This window comes from Oncorhynchus kisutch, linkage group LG9 (genome assembly GCF_002021735.2).
Source record: "Oncorhynchus kisutch isolate 150728-3 linkage group LG9, Okis_V2, whole genome shotgun sequence".
NCBI classification, from domain to species: Eukaryota; Metazoa; Chordata; class Actinopteri; order Salmoniformes; family Salmonidae; genus Oncorhynchus; species Oncorhynchus kisutch.
In genome coordinates, this window is record NC_034182.2 from 39,213,966 (window position 1) to 39,239,937 (window position 25,972).

Here is a 25,972-nt window from a genome sequence, read left to right on the forward strand (position 1 = left end):
AAGTCTCTGAATGTCCTTGAGTTGCCCAGCAATAGCCTGGAAAGAGAAACCGATCGAACATCTCTGGAGAGAACTGAAAAAAGCTATGCAGCGACGCTCCCCATCCAACCTGAAGGAGCTTGAGAGGATCTGCAGAGAATATTGGGAGAAACTCTCCAAATAGAGGTGTGCCAAGCTTGTAGCTTCATACCCAAGAAGACTTAAAGCGTGTAATCACTGGCAAAGGTTATTTAACAAAGTACTGAGTAGAGGGTCTGAATACTTATGTAAATGTGATATTTAAGTTTACATTTTTTATATATTAGCAACAATGTTTAAAAACCTGTTTTTGCTTTTTCATTATGGGGTATTCTGTGTAGATTCATGAGGGGGAAAAACTATTGAATCAATTTTAGAATAAGTCTGTAGTGTAACAAAATGTGGAAAAAGTCAAGGGGTCTGAATACTTTCCGAATGCATTTTTTTATATATATTAAACAGAATGTTATTTGTTAGCTAGCTGGCTAAGGCTATTTAACATGGTAGCACTTTCAAGTCAAGGTAAGCTTTTCAGTTTTATAAATGTATTGCCAACAGGACACTGTGCTGTGTGATTGTACACATGGATGGTTTGTTGGGTTCAACAAAAAAGGTTTTAACACTAATATTATATATTAGATTATATTGTATATTGACAATGATGTAGTGGTTAGTGGTTAGTGGTTAGTGGTTAGCGGTTAGCGGTTAGCGGTTAGCGGTTAGTGGTTAGTGGTTAGCGGTTAGCGGTTAGCGGTTAGCGGTTAGTGGTTAGCGGTTAGTGGTTAGCGGTTAGTGGTTAGTGGTTAGTGGTTAGCGGTTAGTGGTTAGCGGTTAGTGGTTAGTGGTTAGTGGTTAGTGGTTAGTGGTTAGCGGTTAGCGGTTAGTGGTTAGCGGTTAGTGGTTAGTGGTTAGCGGTTAGTGGTTAGCGGTTAGTGGTTAGCGGTTAGTGGTTAGTGGTTAGCGGTTAGTGGTTAGCGGTTAGTGGTTAGTGGTTAGCGGTTAGTGGTTAGCGGTTAGTGGTTAGTGGTTAGTGGTTAGCGGTTATGGTCGGAAGGTTTGGCTGGGATAGGTTTTTGCGCCTAGTCACAGACAGCTGATGTGGGCTGCTATGAAAGACAGCTGATGTGGGCTGCTATGATAGACAGCCGATGTGGGCTGCTATGATAGACAGCCGATGTGGGCTGCTATGAAAGACAGCTGATGTGGGCTGCTATGAAAGACAGCTGATGTGGGCTGCTATGAAAGACAGCCGATGTGGGCTGCTATGATAGACAGCCGATGTGGGCTGCTATGAAAGACAGCTGATGTGGGCTGCTATGAAAGACAGCTGATGTGGGCTGCTATGAAAGACAGCCGATGTGGGCTGCTATGATAGACAGCCGATGTGGGCTGCTATGAAAGACAGCTGATGTGGGCTGCTATGAAAGACAGCTGATGTGGGCTGCTATGAAAGACAGCTGATGTGGGCTGCTATGAAAGACAGCTGATGTGGGCTGCTATGATAGACAGCTGATGTGGGCTGCTATGAAAGACAGCTGATGTGGGCTGCTATGAAAGACAGCTGATGTGGGCTGCTATGAAAGACAGCTGATGTGGGCTGCTATGAAAGTCAACTGTGTGTGCGGGTGATCAAGGGTGTATTCATTCTGCCGATAATGTCGCAAAACGTTTCTGAAACGGAAGCAAACGGAGCGAAACGTGGGGGGACCTACCTAAATTTGTCCAATATAAACGTTGAACGTTAAATGCAGGCAAGAGTGTACAAGGCTGAATGTGTCACTGTCTTTCCCCTTGATTACTCTAATGTGTCTCTCGACCCTGCGCACCTACATTAAAAACTTTAATTTGTTGAGTAGGTTGGAGCAACCTCATGAAGGGTAAAGGGCACATTTGAGTGTCATGTAGTAGCCTAAACCTGTTGATGTTATATTGAGCTGGGGGAATGGAATATGAACGACAGTCATCCAATATGATGTAATAGAAATAAGGCCATGCACATACAAAACAATGGTCCTCCTTAATCTTAAACTGACACACACTTACAGCCAGTATAATAATAGTAAATAAATCTAATCTCCCTGCAGGTTTCTATCAACAAGAGGCAAAGATGATCTCTGGAAGTTTGGAAGTAACACATGTATTTCATGATTGTCTGCCTGGGAGGATTTACTTAACAAGCATGAAGTTCATGAAAACGTCTCATGTTGGATTTCAAAGTCACTGTCGACATCTGCTTTTTTATTTCTGCCACCGACAGACATACACACACACACACACACACACACACACACACACACACACACACACACACACACACACACACACACACACACACACACACACACACACACACACACACACACACACACACACACAATGGTTTTCAACTCCCAAAAGTTTTGACTCTTCATCTCATAAATATGCTAATTATTGATTCCGTTGTCAAACAGCGTGTGACGAGTCAGATATTGTTCTAATAGACGACATGAAAAAGACAGGAGAAAAGGTTCTCTCCCTCTTCCGGTTTCTCTCTTTTCATCTCTCCATCCCTCTCTTCCACCAAACCGGGATGCTTCCGATGGCATTGAGGAGTACACCACATCACGGGCTTTATCATTAAGTGCATCAAGGACGTCGTCCACCACAGTGACTGTACGTACATTCCCCAACCAGAAGCCATGGATTACAGGCAACATTCGCACTGGGCTAAAGGGTAGAACTGCCACTTTCAAGGTGCAGGACTCTAACCCGGAAGCTTATAAGAAATCCTGCTATGCCCTGCAATGAACCATCAAACAGGCAAAGCGTCAATACAGGGCTAAGATTGAATCGTACTACACAGGCTCTGACGCTCGTCTTATGTGGCAGGGCTTGCAAACTATTACAGACTACAAAGGGAAGCACGGCCGCGAGCTGCCCATTGACACGAGCCTACCAGACGAGCTAAATCACTTCTATGCTCGCTTCGAGGCGAGCAACACTGGGGCATGAGTAAGACCTTTAAACAGGTCAACATTCACAAGGCTGCAGGGCCAGATGGATTACCAGGACGTGTGCTCCGGGCAGGTGCTAACCAACTGGCAGGTGTCTTCACTGACATTTTCAACATGTCCCTGATTGAGTCTGTAATACCAACATGTTTCCCAGCAGACCACCTGTGCCCAAGAACACTAAGGCAACCTGCCTAAATGACTACAGACCCGTAGCACTCACGTCCGTAGCCGTGAAGTGCTTTGAAAAGCTGGTAATGGCTCACATTAACACCATTATCCCAGAAACCCAAGAGCCACTACAATTTGAATACCGCCCAAACAGATCCATAGATGATGCAATCTCTATTGCACTCCACACTGCCCTTTCCCACCTGGACAAAAGGAACACCTATGTGAGAATGCTATTAATTGACTACAGCTCAGCATTCAACACCATAGTGCCCTCAAAGCTCATCACTAAGGATCCTGGGACTAAACACCTCCCTCTGCAACTGAATCCTGGACTTCCTGACGGGACGCCCCCAGGTTGTGAGGGTAGGTAACAACACATCCGCCACGCTGATCCTCAGCACTGGAGCCCCTTACTGGTGCGTGCTCAGTCCCTCCTGTACTCCCTGCATGGCAAGCGGTACCGGAGTGCCAGGTCTAGGACAAAAAGGCTTCTCAACAGCTTTTACCCCCCAAGCCATAAGACTCCTGAACAGGTAAACAAATGGCTACCCGAACTATTTGCATTGTGTCCCCCCCCCCTCCCGCCATCCCCTCTTTTACGCTGCTGCTACTCTCTTTTTGTTATTTATGCATAGTCACTTTAACTATACATTCATATACATATTACCTCAATTAGCCTGACTAACCGTTGCCTGTATATAGCCTCTCTACTGTATATAGCCTCACTACTGTATATAGCCTCGATACTGTTTATAGCCTCACTACTGTATATAGCCTCTCTACTGTATATAGCCACTCTACTGTATATAGCCTCTCTACTGTATATAGCCTCACTACTGTATATAGCCTCGATACAGTATATAGCCTCACTACTGTATATAGCCTCTCTACTGTATATAGCCACTCTACTGTATATAACCTCTCTACTGTATATATCCTCTCTACTGTATATAACCTCTCTACTGTATATAGCCTCTCTACTGTATATAGCCTCTCTACTGTATATAACATCTCTACTGTATATAGCCACTCTACTGTATATAGCCTCGCTACTGTATATAGCCTCGCTACTGTATATAGCCTCTCTACTGTATATAGCCTCGCTACTGTATATAGCATCGATACAGTATATAGCCTCACTACTGTATATAGCCTCGATACAGTATATAGCCTCACTACTGTATATAGCCTCTCTACTGTATATAGCCTCGCTACTGTATATAGCATCGATACAGTATATAGCCTCACTACTGTATATAGCCTCGCTACTTTATATAGCCACTCTACTGTATATAGCCTCAGTACTGTATATAGCCTCGCTACTGTATATAGCCTCTCTACTGTATATAGCCTCTCTACTATATATAGCCTCTCTACTGTATATAGCCTCTCTACTGTATATAACCTCTCTACTGTATATAACCTCTCTACTGTATATAGGTCTACTACACCTGTTGTATTCAGCATTTCACTGTAAGGTCTACTACACCTGTTGTATTCAGCATTTCACTGTGAGGTCTACTACACCTGTTGTATTCAGCATTTCACTGTAAGGTCTACTACACCTGTTGTATTCAGCATTTCACTGTAAGGTCTACTACACCTGTTGTATTCAGCATTTCACTGTGAGGTCTACTACACCTGTTGTATTCAGCATTTCACTGTAAGGTCTACTACACCTGTTGTATTCAGCATTTCACTGTGAGGTCTACTACACCTGTTGTATTCAGCATTTCACTGTGAGGTCTACTACACCTGTAGTATTCAGCATTTCACTGTGAGGTCTACTACACCTGTTGTATTCAGCATTTCACTGTGAGGTCTACTACACCTGTTGTATTCAGCATGTCACTGTAAGGTCTACTACACCTGTTGTATTCAGCATTTCACTGTGAGGTCTACTACACCTGTTGTATTCAGAATTTCACTGTGAGGTCTATTACACCTGTTGTATTCAGCATTTCACGGTAAGGTCTACTACACCTGTTGTATTCAGCATTTCACTGTGAGGTCTACTACACCTGTTGTATTCAGCATTTCACTGTGAGGTCTACTACACCTGTTGTATTCAGCATTTCACTGTGAGGTCTACTACACCTGTTGTATTCAGCATTTCACTGTGAGGTCTACTACACCTGTTGTATTCAGCATTTCACTGTGAGGTCTACTACACCTGTTGTATTCAGCATTTCACTGTGAGGTCTACTACACCTGTTGTATTCAGCATTTCACTGTGAGGTCTACTACACCTGTTGTATTCAGCATTTCACTGTGAGGTCTACTACACCTGTTGTATTCGGCACACGTGACAAATACAATTTGATTTGATATGAAACACTTTCCTGCTCGACTTTTACAAATGTTCATTCCAATAGTAAATTATTGTCTTAGTGAGAGACATTGTGGACAACGTTCCACTAATAACTTACCACAGTGTTGTCATGTTTCCAGAGATGACATTTCAGAAAATTATAGGTATGTGACCCCATTCTCCATTCTTGTTTCCCACCACTACCATAACACTCTGAAGTGAAATCTCACTTATAGTCACCCCCCCGCTCTCCCATGCACGTAGTTGCCGTGGTGACAGCTGGTATTTAAAGTCATTACCAATTCTATCTACCTGCGACAACTGCTTCTGTTGTCTTGACGATATTATCAGACACACCAAAATGCCATGTCTATCACTTCACCAGATGTTTTTCTTGTTGTTTGGTGTTTCGTTCCCTGTTTTTTTTATTTTTATTCAGGCTACAACAGTCTCCTTCTGGACCTGGGGATGGTAGCTCATCTAAACCTCTGCCAGGTAAACTGCTTTATAGGAGGGTTTACACAAAGAGAGAAAGCATAGTTGAATGAAAATGCAGTCTAGTTGCCTTTTGGTCACAAACAGTAAACATTGTTTTGTTGTTCTGCCTGGATCCAGGCAGTTTTGTAAGATGAATGTTGTTTCTGAACCTGGAAACATGGATGCAGAGATGAATGTTGTTTCTGAACCTGGAAACATGGATGCAGAGATGAATGTTGTTTCTGAACCTGGAAACATGGATGCAGAGATGAATGTTGTTTCTGAACCTGGAAACATGGATGCAGAGATGAATGTTGTTTCTGAACCTGGAAACATGGATGCAGAGATGAATGTTGTTTCTGAACCTGGAAACATGGATGCAGAGATGAATGTTGTTTCTGAACCTGGAAACATGGATGCAGAGATGAATGTTGTTTCTGAACCTGGAAACATGGATGCAGAGATGAATGTTGTTTCTGAACCTGGAAACATGGATGCAGAGATGAATGTTGTTTCTGAACCTGGAAACATGGATGCAGAGATGAATGTTGTTTCTGAACCTGGAAACATGGATGCAGAGATGAATGTTGTTTCTGAACCGGGAAACATGGATGCAGAGATGAATGTTGTTTCTGAACCTGGAAACATGGATGCAGAGATGAATGTTGTTTCTGAACCTGGAAACATGGATGCAGAGATGAATGTTGTTTCTGAACCTGGAAACATGGATGCAGAGATTAATGTTGTTTCTGAACCTGGAAACATGGATGCAGAGATGAATGTTGTTTCTGAACCTGGAAACATGGATGCAGAGATGAATGTTGTTTCTGAACCTGGAAACATGGATGCAGAGATGAATGCTGTTTCTGAACCTGGAAACATGGATGCAGAGATGAATGTTGTTTCTGAACCTGGAAACATGGATGCAGAGATTAATGTTGTTTCTGAACCTGGAAACATGGATGCAGAGATGAATGTTGTTTCTGAACCTGGAAACATGGATGCAGAGATGAATGAATTCATATACATAAGGCCTTTAATCATGAGGTATTAGACTGGGCATGTGAACAGTCATATGACATGAAATTGTATGATAATATCGGTTAGATTACTACTGACACCCCCGGGTGCATGTAGGGTGCGAAACATTTATTATTAGTTTAAATGAGTGAAATTCAAAGCATATTGGGACTTTTTAAAGAGTTTAATTCTCCTGTATCACGAACCCGTGTGACCTCTACCTCGAACACCGTGTGACCTCTACCGCTGACAGTCAACAGAATTCCATTCTCCTCAATGAGGAAATAAAACCCATCCAGTCTCCATCCCATGGAAAGGTGCATTGGGAAAAACCTAGCGGGAATCTAGGACTGTAAATGAGGAACGCTCCGGACAGACCTGACAAATGAATGAGAAGACATCAGGGAGGGAAGGTTTTTCCAGGGAATCATCCCATTACTGGCCTACAGGGGAAATTACTAGTTTATGGGCGTCAAATAGAGGAGAGGAGGAGAGATGAGGAGAAGTTGAGAATGGGTAGGAGAGACGGAGAAGAGAACGAGCGAGAGAGAGAGAGGTTAAGAGGGGGAGAGGAGAGTATGGGATAAGACAGAGAGAGGGAGAAGGGAAGAGAGGAGGGTGGAAAAGATAGACCGAATGCTAGAAACCGAGGGACAGAGAGAGACAGGCAGAGAGAGGGAGTAGGGAAGAGAGAGGGGGATGGGAAAGAGTGATGGAATGATAGAAAGAGAGGGACAGACAGAGAGGGGGAGAAGGGAAGAGAGAGGGGGGTGGGAATAGAGAGACTGAATGGGAGAAAGAGAGGGACAGAGAGAGACAGAGAGAGGGAGAAGGGAAGAGAGAGGGGGGTGGGAATAGAGAGACTGAATGGGAGAAAGAGAGGGACAGAGAGAGACAGAAAGAGGGAGAAGGGAAGAGAGAGAGGAAAAGGGGGACGAGGCTTTGCTTTGACGCACACAGGGGGAAATCTACCGGGGGGCTGAACTGCAGCTGAGGGACGGAAAGAAACTGAGAGAATTTGCCCTTTTCGTATAGGGCTTTCTGACAGGAACTGACATCACCCAAACCCACTGCCACCCTCACCACCGTCGACATTCACCAAAGTGAATATCTTTGTGCTTGTCTCTCTCTCTGTTTCCACCAGCAGGCTCCACATTGACAGTTAGCGGGTGGTGCGGCACTACTCTAGCCCCTGCACAGTGCTAGCATGGTAGAGGGAACAATACCAAGCTGATTTACAATCAGGCAGCTGCGTCCCGTCTCCAGCTGTTCTCCTCCCCATGCACACACACACACACACCAACGATGAGCCCCGCAGCATTGTCGAGCGCCATGGGGGGTCACTACCAACCTCCAGAGAGAGTGTAGCTAGGGAAAACTAGGGCGGCGACCAAAAGAAAACCGCCTCCGCCCGACGTCTACAAATTAGCTAACGTTCCAAACGAGTTCTTTTGCTCGCCACATTACCGGTTTCCAGACAAATGAGGATGGGAAGGGACCACATATCCGCAATTTAGAGTCTCTGGTTTCTTCTTTTGTCAAATGTTCTGAAAGCGTTCACCATTGGGATATTGATTGTGCTAATCAAGTCATCAGAGGACCAATTAAGTAATCAATTAGACAATACCTGAACAGAGGGACTAGGAAGAGTTTTGAAGAAGGGAAAACAACCTACATAAATTCATAAACTCCTATTAATTAGCACCTTGCTAAAAAAACATGTAAAGATAAAGAAGAACAGAAAAAGGAGGTCAATTTGATCACTCATTTCCTGCACGGCAGGAAATGGAAACGTGTAGTGCATGAGGTTTAAAAAGGTTTCTAAAGTTCGTCATTTCCCTTTTTAAAAATGTCCATTAAATATAACCCACATAATAATTCACGTCCTCTTGCTGCAGGATTATTTTCCTACTGTAGCACACTGGCTCAAATTAAGACCCTACATCTGTATGTAGGTTTGAAAATGTGTGCATTTCGTCATGTTGAAACACAACATTTAGTCTACCACAAGATGCATAACCAACGTATAATCAACGTTACTAAAACCCTCCACCGTTCTCCGCACTCAAACAGCCTACTTCACACTTCTCCAATGAGTCATCATCTTTCCTCCTCTCCTCCCATCCTCCCTCTATCCCCTCTCTCTATCCCACTCTCTTTCCACCATCAAACTAAAATATCTTGCGATGAAGACATCTGCTAGACAGCATGTCAGTTGGGCTGAAAATGGAAATAGCTAAATCGTAAGGGTCTGAACGATCTGTCTGTGTTGGTAGAGAACGTGCTGGGATCCCTCTTCATTGCATTACCAGAGGAGAGGAGACAGAGAAGATGACATTATCCACCCACAGTTAAGGTCAGATCAACAGGCCTAGGATACATCCAGAATGGCACCCTAAACACTATATAGTGCACTACATTTGACCAGGGCCCATATCACTACATAGGGACTAGGGAACCATTTTGGATGCAGTCCTAGATGATTTTAGCCATGGAACAATGTGATGAAGGGATTAGGGAAATGGACTATGACCCTCACATACTTTTGAGTAGGTAAGCTGATTTTAAAATATTATTTGGGACAGAAATAAATGTAAGAAATAAATGTAAGTAATGAAATTATTAATTAAAAAGTCAATTAGATTTTTTTTTGTTTTAAAGTAGACTAAACTTCAATAGTCTAAACTGAACAATGGCTTCAAACTTCATACTATCTAAGAACAAAGACATCGTTTCTCTATGGAAATCTGAGCCCAGAATGTTTTAAAAGTCCCTTTGAATGGAAAATACATTTAAAATTGGAGGCAAAAAGATAAAATGTCTGGATCTCTCAAGTCAGGTATAAAATAGACATTTCTATTTCACAGAGACATTTAAAAAATATATACAGTACCAGTCAAAAGTTTGGACACAACTACTCATTCAAAGGTTTTTATTTTATTTACATTTTTTACTATTTTCTACATTGTAGAATAATAGTGAAGACATCGAAACTATGAAATAACACATATGGAATCATTAAGTAACCAAAAAAGTGTTAAACAAATCAAAATATATTTGAGATTCTTCAAAGAGGCCACCCTTTTCCTTGATGACAGCTTTGCACACTTTTGGCATTCTCTCAACCAGCTTCACTTGGAATGTGTTGAATAGCACACTGTAATACTTATACAACTAATATAAGGACAGGACATGATACGGGAGTAGAAATTAACGTGGGCATTGTTTAATGCGTTTCACAGGAAGAACATTCCAAGCATTTCAACGTAGGTAAGCAAGGGGGGTTACAGGTGTCCTAAAGGGACAAAACTAGAATATCAATACACAACAGAATGCTTTTCAACCATCTTGAATAAGTTCCCACATATACTAAACACTGCTGCTTGTCCTTCACTGTGCGGTACAACTCATCCAAAACAGTCTCAATTGGGTTGAGGTCGGGTGATTGTGGAGGCCATGTCATCTGATGCAGCACTCCATCACTCTCCTTCTTGGTCAATTAGCCCTTACACAGCCTGGAGGTGTGTTTTGAGTCATTGTCCTGTTGAAAAACAAATGATAGTCCCACTAAGCCCAAACCAGATGGGATGGAGTATCGCTGCAGAATGCAGTGGTAGCCATGCTGGTTAAGTGTGCATTGAATTCTAAATTAATTACATACAATGTCACCAGCAAAGCACCCCCACACCATCACACCTCCACACTTCATGGTGGGAACTACACATGCGGAGATCGTCTGTTCATCTTCTCTGTGTTTCACAATGACATGGCAGTTGGAACCAAAAATCTCAAATTTGGACTCATCAGATGAAAGGACAGATTTCCACCAGTCTAATGCCTGTGTTTCTTGGCCCAAGCAAGTCTCTTCTTCTTATTGGTGTTCTTTAGTAGTGGTTTCTTTGCAGCAATTCAACCATGAAGGCCTGATTCATGCAGTCTCTGCTGAACAGCTGATGTTGAGATGTGTCTGTAACTTGAACTCTGTGAAGCATTTATTTGGGCTGCAATCTGAGGTGCAGTTAACTCTAATGAACATATCCTCTACAGCAGAGGTAACTCTGGGTCTTCCTTTCCTGTGGCGGTCCTCATGAGAGACAGTTTTCATCATAGCGCTTGATGCTTTTTGCGACTGCACTTGAAGAAACTTTCAAAGTTCTTGAAATGTTCCGGATTGACTGACCTTTAGGTCTTAAAGCAATGATGGACTGTTGTTTCTCTTTGCTTATTTGAGCTGATCTTGCCATAATACGGACTTGGTATTTTACCAAACATGGCAATCTTCTGTATACCACCCCAACACAACTGATTGGCTCACATGTATTAAGGAGGAAAAAATTCCACAAATTAACTTTTTTTTTTAAAAGGCACACCTGTTAATTGAAATACATTCCAGGTGACTACCTCATGAAGCTGGTTGAGAGAATGCCAAGAGTGTTCAAAGCTGTCATCAAGGCAAAGGGTGGCTAATTTGAAGAAACTAAAATCTAAAATATATATATATTTTTTAACACTGTTTGGTTACTTCATAGTGGTATTTCATAGTTATAATGTATTCACCATTATTCTACAATGTAGAAAATAGTACAAATAAAGAAAAACCCTTGAATAACTATTTGTCCAAACTTTTGACTGGTACTGTATATATACATATATATATTTTTAAGATACAAAAAATTGACATAGTGACACAAGGAATAAATATTGAATAACAAATACAACTAACATGGCTATATACAGGAAGTAGAAAATAACATGGCTATATACAGGGAGTAGAAAATAACATGGCTATACACAGGAAGTAACAAATAACATGGCTATTTACAGGAAGTAGAAAATAACATGGCTATACACAGGAAGGAGAAAATAACATGGCTATATACAGGAAGTAGAAAATAACATGTCTATACACAGGAGGTAGAAAATAACATGGCTATATACAGGGAGTAGAAAATAATGTGGCTATATACAGGAAGTAGAAAATAACATGGCTATATACAGGGAGTAGAAAATAACATGGCTATACACAGGAAGTAGAAAATAACATGGCTATATACAGGGAGTAGAAAATAACATGTCTATACACAGGAAGTAGAAAATAACATGGATATATACAGGGAGTAGAAAATAATGTGGCTATATACAGGAAGTAGAAAATAACATGGCTATACACAGGAAGTAGAAAATAACATGGCTATACACAGGAAGTAGAAAATAACATGGCTATACACAGGAAGTAGAAAATAACATGTCTATTCACAGGAAGTAGAAAATAACATGGCTATACACAGGAAGTAGAAAATAACATGGCTATATACAGGGAGTAGAAAATAACGTGGCTATGTAGAGGGAGCACCAATACCGAGTCGATGTGAAGGGGTACAAGGTAATTGAGGTATGGGTAAAGTAACTAGGCAACAAGATAGTAGACAGTAGCAGCAGCATATGTGGTGAGTGTAAAAGTGTGTGTGTGGCATCAGAATACATGTGTGTGTGTATGTCAGTGTTGGATGTCAGTGTTAGTATGTGTGAGTCTGTGGGTAGGGTCCAGTGTGTACGTGCATAGAGTCAGTGAAAAACAGGGTCAATGCATGTATTCCCGGTAGCCATTTTATTAGCTGTTGAGCAGTCTTGTTTAAAAGTCTCATGGTGTGGGGGTAGAAGCTGTTCAGGGTCCTGTTGGTTCCAGACTTGGTACGTTGGTATTGCTTGCCATGCCATAGCAGAGAGAACAGTCTGTGGCTTGGGTAGCTGGACTCTTTGACAAATCTTTTGGCCTTCCTTGACACTGCCTAGTATAAAGGTCCTGGATGGCAGAGAGCTCGGCACCAGCGACGTACTGGGTGGTACGCACCACCCTCTGTAGCGCCTTGCGGTCAGATGCCAAGCAGAGCTCTCTGAGACGTCAGACAGTAGAGAGAAGAGCTCTCTGACACACTGTGACAGACAGTAGAGAGAAGAGCTCTCGGATACATTGTGGCAGACAGTAGAGAGAAGAGCTCTCTGATACATTGTGGCAGACAGTAGAGAGAAGAGCTCTCTGATACACTGTGGCAGACAGTAGAGAGAAGAGCTCTCTGATACACTGTGGCAGACAGTAGAGAGAAGAGCTCTCTGATACACTGTAGCAGACAGTAGAGAGAAGAGCTCTCTGATACACTGTGGCAGACAGCAGAGAGAAGAGCTCTCTGATACACTGTGGCAGACAGTAGAGAGAAGAGCTCTCTGATACACTATGGCAGACAGTAGAGAGAAGAGCTCTCTGATACACTATGGCAGACAGCAGAGTAGAAAGAAGCACTCAAGAGGAAAAGACAAACTAATCAGAAATTAGAGGTGTCATTTACATTCTGCCACTCACGCTTTCAGGCAGTTACTTCCTCTCTTCTTCCCTCCCTTCGTCCTCCCTCCCTCCTTCCTTCCCAGCCTCCCTCCCTCCTCCCACCTTGACTACCTGACTGGGAGTAGAGGAGGCATACTTATTCACACAGCTACTCACAGTAATACTGTAACGCTCCAGGGGACTGGGTTTCCTGTTTACCCCTACACTGAACCAATCACAACAACGATGAAGGTTGTTATGTGTTGTGTTAACAATTACATTTAACACTAAGTAGTTACCTGTAAACACATTGCCTTGAACACAAACAACCGACCATTCACCTCAGTAGTTACCTGTAAACACCTTGCCTTGAACACAATCAACCGACCATTCACCTCAGTAGTTACCTGTAAACACCTCGCCTTGAACACAAACAGCCGACCATTCACCTCAGTAGTTACCTGTAAACACATTGCCTTGAACACAAACAACCGACCATTCACCTCAGTAGTTACCTGTAAACACCTTGCTTTGAACACAAACAACCGACCATTCACCTCAGTAGTTACCTGTAAACACCTTGCTTTGAACACAAACAACCGACCATTCACCTCAGTAGTTACCTGTAAACACCTCGCCTTGAACACAAACAACCGACCATTCACCTCAGTAGTTACCTGTAAACACCTTGCCTTGAACACAAACAACCGACCATTCACCTCAGTAGTTACCTGTAAACACCTCGCCTTGAACACAAACAACCGACCATTCACCCCAGTAGTTACCTGTAAACACGTTGCCTTGAACACAAACATTCACCATCAAATGAAGAAGGGATTCATGGCATATTGTGTCTCAATATCTTCTATTTTCTGTAGTGTGACTACTGCCACTGGAACATTGGACTATAAAACATTGCATTTCCATCAACAAAGACCGGCTCCAAGTATGTCTCTGGTAAAACCCAAACACATTTCCCCCAAATGTATTTCCGACCCCTGTCTGCTCAATATAGCTCACATCAACGAGAGGGAGGTAAAGAGGCAGCCTATTGGAGTTGATGTCTCTGGGAGAGGAGAAGAAACCTGAAGGTTTTCTACTTAATATCGTTCCCAACACTACTCACTGTGCATTTATTAAAACACCATCGCTGCCTTACGCATTATTAAGAGTTGTGGTGTATCTATAAACCATCAAGCCATGAGTGAGTGAGTGTGTGTGTGAGTGAGTGAGGGGGGGGTGAGTGAGTGGGTGGGTGGGTGAGTGGGTGGGTGGGTGGGTGGGTGAGTGGGTGAGTGGGTGGGTGGGTGGGTGAGTGGGTGGGTGAGTGGGTGGGTGGGTGAGTGGGTGGGTGCGGGGGTGGGTGAGTGAGTGAGTTAGTGGGGGGGTGGGTGAGTGGGTGAGTGAGTGAGTGAGTGAGTGAGTGGGTGGGTGGGTGGGTGGGTGGGTGAGTTGGGTGGGTGGGTGAGTGAGTGGGTGGGTGGGTGAGTGGGTGTGGGGGTGGGTGGGTGAGTGAGTGGGGGGGTGGGCGGGTGGGTGAGTGAGTGAGTGAGTGGGTGGGTGGGTGGGTGGGTGAGTGGATGAGTGAGTGAGTGAGTGAGTGAGTGGGTGGGTGAGTGGGTGAGTGAGTGAGTGAGTGGGTGAGTGAGTGAGTGGGTGAGTGAGTGAGTGAGTGAGTGAGTGAGTGAGTGAGTGGGTGAGTGAGTGAGTGAGTGAGTGGGTGAGTGAGTGGGTGGGTGAGTGAGTGGGTGGGTGAGTGAGTGAGTGAGTGAGTGAGTGAGTGAGTGAGTGAGTGGGTGAGTGAGTGGGTGGGTGAGTGGGTGGGTGAGTGGGTGAGTATCTATTAGACCATTAAACCATTAACTTGAGAAGCTCTAAAGACATCCAGGAGTACACTACACTAAAACATATATTCTCTCCCTCCCTCCTTTCACTCAGGCAGCACTTCCTCTTCCTGTTTTCAGAAGATGAAAGGCATAGTTTAAGCCAGCCCCTTTTCAATAGGCACTTGCTACAGTCAAATGAAGCCCTTCATTTACTTCCCCAGAGTCAGATTAACTTCTGTGTACCATTTTGATGTCTCTGCGCGCAGTTTGAAGGAAGCTGCTAACTAGCGCTAGCATTGGCTCGTGAAACGACCTCTAACTTACTTCTGACTGGACACCGAGACATTAAAATGGTATCCACGAGTAGGGCTTTTACGGTGACCTTATTACCGCCACACCGGCGGTCACCAGCCATTACAGCAGTCAAATTACACAAATTACATTAGTAGTAGCCTATCAAACTTGCTAACTGCCTGGTACTCAGCACTCTATTGTCTCTCTAATCATTCTGACATCAATTGCATATGTGTTCGGAAATCTAATCAAACACTTAATGAGAGTCCATGAGCTCATGTTGCGCAACATTTCTATAGGCTATGCAATTGTGTGAGAAAACAGAGTGATGGCCTTTATTAAAAAGAGGAGGATCCCATCAGCTTTCTATTGGCTAGGCCTGCTATATTTATTTCTCAACTTTCCTAATATTAAGCGCATTGCTTCTCTTTACAACAGGAGTATATCCTACCTGGCTGGCATGAAAATGAACCAGGGGAAAAGCGTCCTCCATTAGCTATTTCAGTGCATAGATGACATGTATTTTCCCCCCTGTCTCTGTTTCCAGACAGGTGCATGATAATGGACCATTCTAAATCAAAACGAATTTCACATATATATTATTTAGTATATGTGAAGACAATATTAGCCTATCACAAGAACAAGCGCATGCCTTTTTTTGGGGCGACATTTTCAAATCATAGTCGCACACCTCATGTAGCTAGCCCATAGGTCTATATGTTTTGCTTTGTATCACAAATAAAATGGCCAAATAACGTATTCAAATTAAGCACAATTAATCTGTTTTACAGGGGTGTAGTAGAGACTAACTGTCATACAGTACATACTGCATGAGTTTCAAGTTTGGGGAAAATCATTTTGACCATAAAAACGCACCTGTATAATAAAACCAGTATATGCATAATCACATTTGTTTTGAGAATGGTGTTTTCCCACTAATGGAACATTCACGCTTATAGCCTACTGACGTGTGGCATTGATTTGCCTATAATGTGAAGAAATAGACTCATAGTTTATCAACATTTTAAGCAAAGTGTTCTGATCTGTTGCGTCAGCTTCATTACTTAAAAAACATTTTTTTAATGCTAAGTGGTTGTATTAATTTGGGATCTATCACATCCCACAACTGTCCCAGACTATTGTCAAGACGTTGCCCTGTTGGTGAGGTTTATGACCCCATAAATACCTTTCTCCATTTTCTCTCTCTACTCTACAGAACGGACTCTTGGAAAGCCCTTCGTTAACATAGAGTATTGTAACATCAAAAGGTTGGGGACAGTACAATATTTCTGTAATCCAACCAGTTGAAAGTGTCCGTTGGTACTTAAAGAATATGATGTCAGATCAGTTGTTTTCTGGGGCATTATTACTGATGATAGGACGACTGTATCTTGGAAAGTAGACGCATTCAGATTCACATGGAATTCTTGTGCAATTTAAATGTTTAAATATGAAACTATTTGTGAAAAGAATAAACATAATTTTAGCTTTTAAATGAGAGAATTGTATTCATACGTGAACGATGTCTACTCAGTGGCCCCGCCCAAGTGAACAGACAATGGTTGAGAACCATGAAACACACAAGCTCTCCCCCACTACAATGTCCCTTTGACAAAAGTCTCCCTGGAGTTCCCGACGACGTGAGGACTGGTATCCATAAGTTTAAAAGGGCTAATTTTGACGTTAAGGTGACGATCACCACGCTGGAAAGAGGAATGTCGATTACACCAGCCAGAATACAGCACGAGCTGAGTATGGCAACTTGGAATAAACTTTGAACTTTTATTCACTAAAGAAGGGATACATCCTAGACGTCGAGTTATCAGCAGCAGCTGGAAATGTGGTCTAGGAAAGGACGGACAATCTCTTCAGAAAGACAGGGTACTACAACGTATCCGTTCTACCACACGACAACAGACTACAACCTATCTGCATTTTCCTTTTCCGAATGGGCGGTTATTTAGAATGCATACGATTCTATATTTATGATAGCATAGCTTCATAAGGTCTGATAGAGACCCAATCCTTTTTTTCCTCAGTCTTCCTGCTCTTTCATTCAACCCCAACCCCCTTTCTTTGTGTAACCAGCCGTCATATCGGTTTCGTCCGCTAGGGACGTTTCCTTTTACGACATAATTAGTCATCCTGTGTATATGTAATCATGTGTGATTATTTAGGAAATAGTAAATAAATAATTAAACCAAATGTTGTATTGCTGATTCAACTTGTTAGCCAGGGTTCGTGAAGATAACCAAGAATTTTACAATGTTCAGATGAGACTGAATAAAGTGACGATTAATAATTGACTGCTATTGATTTAAAAGACCACCAGATCTTTAAGAGTTTATTCGGAAGACAAAAGCTCTATAAACATTATTCTGAGGTGCCCCGACTTCCTAGTTAATTACATTTACAGAGAATTGATTTGATAAAATAGCATGTCATATATCATTTAATCCATAGTAGAGACACAACACTATGTGTGGAATATGTATTTCTCACACAGAATAGAAAATGTAAACTTTTGTACTATGGGTGATAGTAGATTGACATAGGCTAGTGCTTTTGCTGTTTGTTAGGCATAATCATCTTGTTGGCTTACGAAAAGTAAATGTGGACTGTTCTTCCAATATCTTTAATATGAGCCTCGGAATTGGATAAGGACGCGGGCAGTTGCGTCCCCGATGTGTCTGTCTTCACTTGTAGCCTGTGAGAAAGACCAGATCACGTGACGGAGAGCCATGCTTCGGAGCACCCAGCTGGGAGAAGTTAATTATTATTCAGTCCAAGGGCACAATGGCGACTGACCGCAAAAGGAATGGAATTCCCCCCCCGCCCACCGGGAACTTTGAGACATAATCAAATGCTCTTCAAATTGTGAATGAGAGACTGAAAAAGTGTGTAAAGCTTGCTCTGAAAAAACAAGGAGCCCTCATGCCTTTCATGCAACTTTTTTCAAATCATCATTAGAGTCGCATCATGCAGCCTTAGAATGTATAAAACATCTAAACAGCCCAACGTTTGTATCACAACAAAATTGACAGAAATAACTCTAAATTAAGCATATCGGAATACCTGTTATTTAAGCACTCACAGAATAACCACATGTGTGCGTACACTCCCTCAAATCATTTGGAGAAAAAATAGCTGAATAAAATAGAAAGTATGTTCAATTGTATTCTTCAAACTATAAAACAATATAAAATAATGCCACGCAATTCTAAGCAAATCTTGTCTAATAAATAATATAGTGAAGCCGGAAGCCATATGGCATAGCCAGATCAGGACATAACTTAAGGACAACTCAGAGTATGCTATTCTTCTGAAATAGACTACATTTTCTTCATAACATGTTTCTTTAGACCTATGTAAGACAAATAATGGATTTATTGTGATGGTTATATTACATGGACATGAAACACACATACTTTTTAAAAAATGTAGATGTTCCAAAGGTCTGCATCAGTGGCAAGAAAGGCTATGCATGGAAGCCAGGAGATACTAAATGTGTTTATGTTAATTAACAGTCAATTACTGTGAGACTGACAGTTATTTATGTGACAATATGTAAAAAATGAATGTAATGATCGCCACAGCCCTTGTATTCTTCTGTACTAAGAAACAGAGAGCTGTATAAGGCTACCTACAAAGTTTATATTGTAACAAAAGTCCATTGAATTTCTAATAAGGTGGCTCTCTACACAAAGCTGTTAGCTAATACAGCTTCCAACCCCACTGAAACCCATCAGCATAAAGCAGAACAGAGTATGAAGCTCACTGTTTTACCACCATTAGTACGATGTTGTGTGAATCTCACTCAGAGGGCGATAGAAATGTGGAAGCTTCCTTGACCACTCGCTCTTACAATTCTCCCCAACGGTGAATCTATATGACGTTCATCAAATCAAAGACCTTCCACCGGTGCAAATCTACATACAACTGTTCACTCTCCTCTCTCTATTGATATAGGAGAGGCTGGTGGAGGAGGGGGAGGGAGGGAGAGAAAGAGGGGGATACAGTGCTTTCGGAAAGTATTCAGAACCCCTTCAGAACCCTTTCGGAACCCTTTCAGAACCCCTTCAGAACCCTTTCAGAACCCCTTCAGAACCCTTTTCAGAACCCTTTTCAGAACCCTTTCAGAACCCCTTCAGGACCCTTTTCAGAACCCTTTTCAGAACCCTTTCAGCACCCTTTCAGAACCCCTTCAGAACCCTTTCAGAACCCCTTCAGAACCCTTTTCAGAACCCTTTTCAGAACCATTTCAGAACCCCTTCAGAACCCTTTCAGAACCCTTTCAGAACCCTTTCAGAACCCGTTTCAGAACCCTTTCAGAACCCTTTCCCTTTTTACACATTTTGTTCCTTTACAGCCTTATTCTAAAATGGATATAATTTATTGTTTTGGTCATCAATCTACCCACAATACACTACAATGACAAAGCGAAAACTGATTTTTCTATTTTTTTTTTTGCAAATGTCTTGCAACAGACCCTTTGCTATGAGACTCGAAATTGAGCTCAAACATCTCTGGAGATACCTGCAAATAGCTGAGCAGCGACGCTCCAACATCCAACCTGAAAGAGCTTGAGAGGATCTGCAGAGAAGAATGGGAGAAACTCCCCAAATATACACTATCATTCCAAAGTTTGGGGTCCTTGATGTTGAAAGAAAATCAAATTTTTTGTCCATTCAAATAACATCAAATTGATCAGAAATACAGTGTAGACATTGTTAATGTTGTAAAGGACTATTGTAGCTGGAAAGGGCAGATTTTTTTATGGAATATCGACATAGGCGTACAGAGGCCCATTACTCCTGTGAAGGCAGAAGTACACAGCGTTGTAAGAGATCTTCAGTTTCTCTGCAATTTCTCGTACGGAATAGCCTTCATTTCTCAGAACAAGAATAGACTGACGAGTTTGAGAAGAAATGTATTTGTTTCTGAGCCTGTAATCGAACCCACAAATGCTGATTCTCCAGATACTCAACTAGTCTAAATAAGGCCGGTTTTATTGCTTCTTTAAATCAGGACAACAGTTTTCAGCTGTGCTAACATAATTGCAAAAAGGTCTTTCTAATGATCAATTAGCCTTTTAAAAATATAAACTTGGATTAGCTAACACAACGTGCCATTGGAACATAGGAGTGATAGTTGCTGATAATGGGCCTCTGTACGCCTATGTAGATATTCCATACGAAATCAGCCGTTTCCAGCTACCATAGTCATTTACAACATTAACAAACTACACTGTATTTATGATCCATTTTATGTTATTTTAATGGAACAAGGTCATTTTTAAGTGACCCCAAACATTTGAACGGTAGTGTAGGTGTGCCAAGCTTGTACCGTTATACCCAAGAAGACTCGAGGCTGTAATCGCTGCCAAAGGTGCTTCAACAAAGTAAGTACTGAGTAAAATGGTCTGATTAAATCAGACTATCTGACTAAATGTAACATTTCCGTCTTTAATACAATTGCAAAAATATCTAAAAAGCAGTTTTTGCTTTGTCATTATGGAGTATTGTGTGTATATTAAATACATTTTAGAATTCAGGCTGTAACGTAACAAAATGTGGAAAAAGTCAAGGGGTCTGAATACTTTCCAAAGCACTGTCTACTCCCCCCCCCCCCCCCCCCCTCTGGAGGAAGGAGATCCAACCAGCAGCAGATATAGCGCCATGCCCCCCCCCCCCCTCCCCTCTTCCCCTTCTTTTCCATCCCAGGAGGGCCATCCAAACCTGGCTCCGTCTTCTTGATTACCCAGGGGCCACAGCTCCAGATGTTGGATAGGAGGCATGGGGAAGGATGGGGATGACGGTTAACAGGCTCAGGAGGTACAGCAGAGTTTCGAAAACAGCCTGATTAAAAGTTTTAAACGACCTCAGATGAGAAGCAGGGGAACAGAGGGATCGGTTGGGAGTTTAAGGTCGTTCTGTAGACAGTTATATATGGCGCCATCTACTGGATAGACGTTTTATTGTGTTTGTTCCTCAGTACCTGTGTTGGTAGAGCATGGCACTTGTAATGCCAGGAAAGTGATTTCGATTCCCAGGACAGCCCGTACGCTAACGAAAGTGTGCACACATGACTAAGTAGCTTTGGACAAAAAGTGTCTGTTGAAGGGCATATGCAGGGTTTGATACCTGAAGGTTTCTCAACCATGCTGCCTTGTCACAACAATGACATTGTTATTAAAAGGCTTTGGGGAGAAATATGGGTCCAACCTTCTAGGACCTCTCTCTCTCCAACTGATTATTTAAGGACCCGACAAAGAGTACATTCGATGGACTGTATAATGATTGAACCCGATAGACAATTTGATTTATAGATCATATTGATTCTCAGTTTGACAGACTGATTGACTGACCGACTTGACATCATATGATCGATTAAGATGGTTTCACTGACTACACATTTGATGAACTGCCAGCTGGAGGTACTGACTGATTGATTGACTAGCTGACTGGAGGTCAGTGTCGCGTAGGTCCACTCACCGTCTCTGCCTCTCCTGTCCAGGGTAGCCTTGGCCGGACCGGCGGAGCAGTAGAGGAAGCCGTCCATGAAGGACGGAGCATCACATGGAGAACTGGTCTCTGAGGATGACTCCAGCTTGGGGAAATCTACACAGAGACACAGAGAGAGACAGTGAGCCTATACAGTGGGGAGAACAAGTATTTGATACACTGCCGATTTTGCAGGTTTTCCTACTTACAAAGCATGTAGAGGTCTGTAATTTTTATCATAGGTACACTTCAACTGTGAGAGACGGAATATAAAGCAAAAATCCAGAAAATCACATTGTATGATTTTTAAGTAATTTATTTGCATTTTATTGCGCGACATAAGTATTTAATACATCAGAAAAACAGAACTTAATATTTGGTACAGAAACCTTTGTTTGCAATTAAAGAGATCATACGTTTCCTGTAGTTCTTGACCAGGATTGCACACACTGCAGCAGGGATTTTGGCCCACTCCTCCATACAGACCTTCTCCAGATCCTTCAGGTTTCGGGGCTGTCGCTGGGCAATACGGACTTTCAGCTCCCTCCAAAGATTTTCTATTGGGTTCAGGCCTGGAGACTGGCTAGGCCACTCCAGGACCTTGAGATGCTTCTTACGGAGCCACTCCTTAATTGCCCTGGCTGTGTGTTTCAGGTCGTTGTAATCCTGGAATACCCAGCCACAACCCATCTTCAATGCTCTTACTAAGGGAAGGAGGTTGTTGGCCAAGAACTCGCGATACATGGCCCCATCCATCCTCCCCTCAATACGGTGCAGTCGTCCTGTCCTCTTTGCAGAAAAGCATCCCCTAAGAATGATGTTTCCACCTCCATGCTTCACGGTTGGGATGGTGTTCTTGGGGTTGCACTCATCCTTCTTCTTCCTCCAAACACGGCGAGTGGAGTTTATTTTTGTCTCATCAGACCACATGACCTTCTCCCATTCCTCCTCTGGATCATCCAGATGGTCATTGGCAAACTTCAGACGGGCCTGGACATGCGCTGGCTTGAGCAGGGGGACCTTGCGTGCGCTGCAGGATTTTAATCCATGACGGCGTAGTGTGTTACTAATGGTTTTCTTTGAGTCTGTTGTCCCAGCTCTCTTCAGGTCATTGACCAGGTCCTGCCGTGTAGTTCGGGGCTGATCCCTCACCTTCTTCATGATCATTGATGCCCCACGAGGTGAGATCTTGCATGGAGCCCCAGACCGAGGATGTTTGACCATCATCTTGACCTTCTTCCATTTTCTAATAATTGCGCCAACAGTTGTTGCCTTCTCACCAAGCTGCTTGCCTATCGTCCTGTAGCCCATCCCAGCCTTGTGCAGGTCTACAATTTTATCCCTGATGTCCTTACACAGCTCTCTGGTCTTGGCCATTGTGGAGAGGTTGGAGTGTGTTTGATTGAGTGTGTGGACAGGTGTATTTTATACAGGTAACGAGTACAAACAGGTGCAGTTAATACAGGTAATGAGTGGAGAACAGGAGGGCTTCTTAAAGAAAAACTAACAGGTCTGTGAGAGCCGGAATTCTTACTGGTTTGTAGGTGATCAAATACTTATGTCATGCAATAAAATGCAAATTAATTACTTAAAAATCATACAATGTCTCTCACAGTTGAAGTGTATCTATGATAAAAACTACAGACCTCTACATGCTTTGTAAGTAGGAAAACCTGCAAAATCGGCAGTGTATCAAATACTTGTTCTCCCCACTGTACGTGCAACAGAACAGAACTTCAACATAGACAGAGAGACAGTCTGTGTATGTTGGCCTTCACACAGACAATCATCAGGGATATCAGAGAGAGAGAGACTAAGTACCTGTTCCATCCCACTAAACCAGTAGTAACTGTTCCATCCCACTAAACCAGTAGTAACTGTTCCATCCCACTAAACCAGCAGTAACGGTTCCATCCCACTAAACCAGTAGTAACTGTTCCATCCCACTAAACCAGTAGTAACTGTTCCATCCCACTAAACCAGTAGTAACTGTTCCATCCCACTAAACCAGTAGTAACTGTTCCATCCCACTAAACCAGTAGTAACTGTTCCATCCCACTAAACCAGTAGTAACTGTTCCATCCCACTAAACCAGCAGTAACTGTTCCATCCCACTAAACCAGTAGTAACGGTTCCATCCCACTAAACCAGTAGTAACTGTTCCATCCCACTAAACCAGTAGTAACTGTTCCATCCCACTAAACCAGCAGTAACTGTTCCATCCCACTAAACCAGTAGTAACTGTTCCATCCCACTAAACCAGTAGTAACTGTTCCATCCCACTAAACCAGTAGTAACTGTTCCATCCCAATAAACCAGTAGTAACTGTTCCATCCCACTAAACCAGTAGTAACTGTTCCATCCCAATAAACCAGTAGTAACTGTTCCATCCCACTAAACCAGTAGTAACTGTTCCATCCCACTAAACCAGTAGTAACTGTTCCATCCCACTAAACCAGTAGTAACTGTTCCATCCCACTAAACCAGCAGTAACTGTTCCATCCCACTAAACCAGCAGTAACGGTTCCATCCCACTAAACCAGCAGTAACTGTTACATCCCACTAAACCAGTAGTAACTGTTCCATCCCACTAAACCAGCAGTAACTGTTCCATCCCAATAAACCAGTAGTAACTGTTCCATCCCACTAAACCAGCAGTAACTGTTCCATCCCACTAAACCAGCAGTAGTGCAGTAAGGTCGGTTTAGAGAATGAAAGAAGGACTACTGGTAAAGATGATCAAATAATTTGCCTATCGTAGATTCATTGGATTAAATGTAACTTTATTTCAATGCTTCTGCATATTGTTGTATTTTTCTGGGCGGCTTGCTGTTCCTGTAAAGCACCTTGGGATGTTTTTGAGTCCCTCCTCAGGAGCTTATTGATAACACTAATCCCAGCCGTGCCTCTTTACTCAAATATCTACTGTTTTATTTATCTATTTATTTATTGACGCACTCATTCATCTATTTATTTATTGCTGTTGCTCAGGCGTTTAATCCCAAGGTTATTCGCACAAGGTGTTTCGCAAGTTTTGAGGCAAAAACTTGAGTGAAAAACTCTTGAGTCTCTTGATAAATGAAAGAAATCCTCAGTGCTGCCTCTTCCTCCAGCACGACACACATTCACAAAAAATAATAATAATCTTCTTCTCTCTCGTTTCCTTCTCTCTCGTTTCCTTCTCTCTCGTTTCCTTCTCTCTCCTTTCCTTCTCTCTCGTTTCCTTCTCTCTCCTTTCCTTCTCTCTCCTTTCCTTCTCTCTCGTTTCCTTCTCTCTCAATTCCTTCTCTCTCCTTTCCTTCTCTCTCCTTTCCTTTTCTCACTCTCTTTTACTCTCTCTGTCTCTCACTCCCTCTTGCTTCTTTTAAGAGCTCCCCACGTTCAACCTTATCGTTTTCAAATTCAATTAGCTCCAATGCTTGGGTAATTTTTTTTTGCAGGAGCCCTAGTTATACCTCAAGAGATTTTATCACCTACCCGAGCACGCTCATCAAACAAGGTAAAATTACTTCAATTGAAATCCTTTTAATTGAAGGACCTAACCTCCCCTCCTCCCTCCATCCCCCTCTCATGCCCTTTCCAGCTTCACATCTCTCTAAAATGAAAGGACCCTGCAACTGCTATGAGAGTCAAAGCCGATGTGGAGATTCCCGAAATTGTGATTATTTGTGATCTTGTTAAGATCCTGATTCTCCATTGGCTACTCACTGATGTGAATCTCACACAGGCATTTTAGAATTGGAGCTTCCAATTATGTTCAAAGTCGACTCAGAGGGGACCAATACCCATCGACCTTTGGCAGGTAAACAACAGGACTACAAAACAAGTGAAGTCGTTAGCTACTGTAACATATTCTGTGTTTCCTGAATCTGAAAGCATCAGTTCCAATAGGTGTTGCTGCTTAGCGAGAGACCCTGTGTTACAGTGTGTGTTTGGCCCTTTAAACAGTCCCTTTGGGCCCCTTATATAACAATGTAAAATGCTGGCTCTGTAGCTCTGTCCTGTTTTGTGTTTTTTTTTTGTTGGTAGTCACAGCCTAT

The 25,972-nt window shown here is 42.6% G+C and overlaps 1 protein-coding gene across 1 annotated transcript in view; it reads right to left on the reverse strand.

Moving 5' to 3' along the window:
• The window catches only part of arap2 (ArfGAP with RhoGAP domain, ankyrin repeat and PH domain 2), a 260,125-nt gene that overhangs the window by 70,628 nt on the left and 163,525 nt on the right, over positions 1-25,972 (reverse strand). Inside the window, exon 15 of the mRNA XM_031831383.1 lies at positions 21,924-22,049. Within this exon, the coding sequence (XP_031687243.1) occupies positions 21,924-22,049 (126 nt within the window). The remainder of the gene's footprint in view (positions 1-21,923; positions 22,050-25,972) is intronic.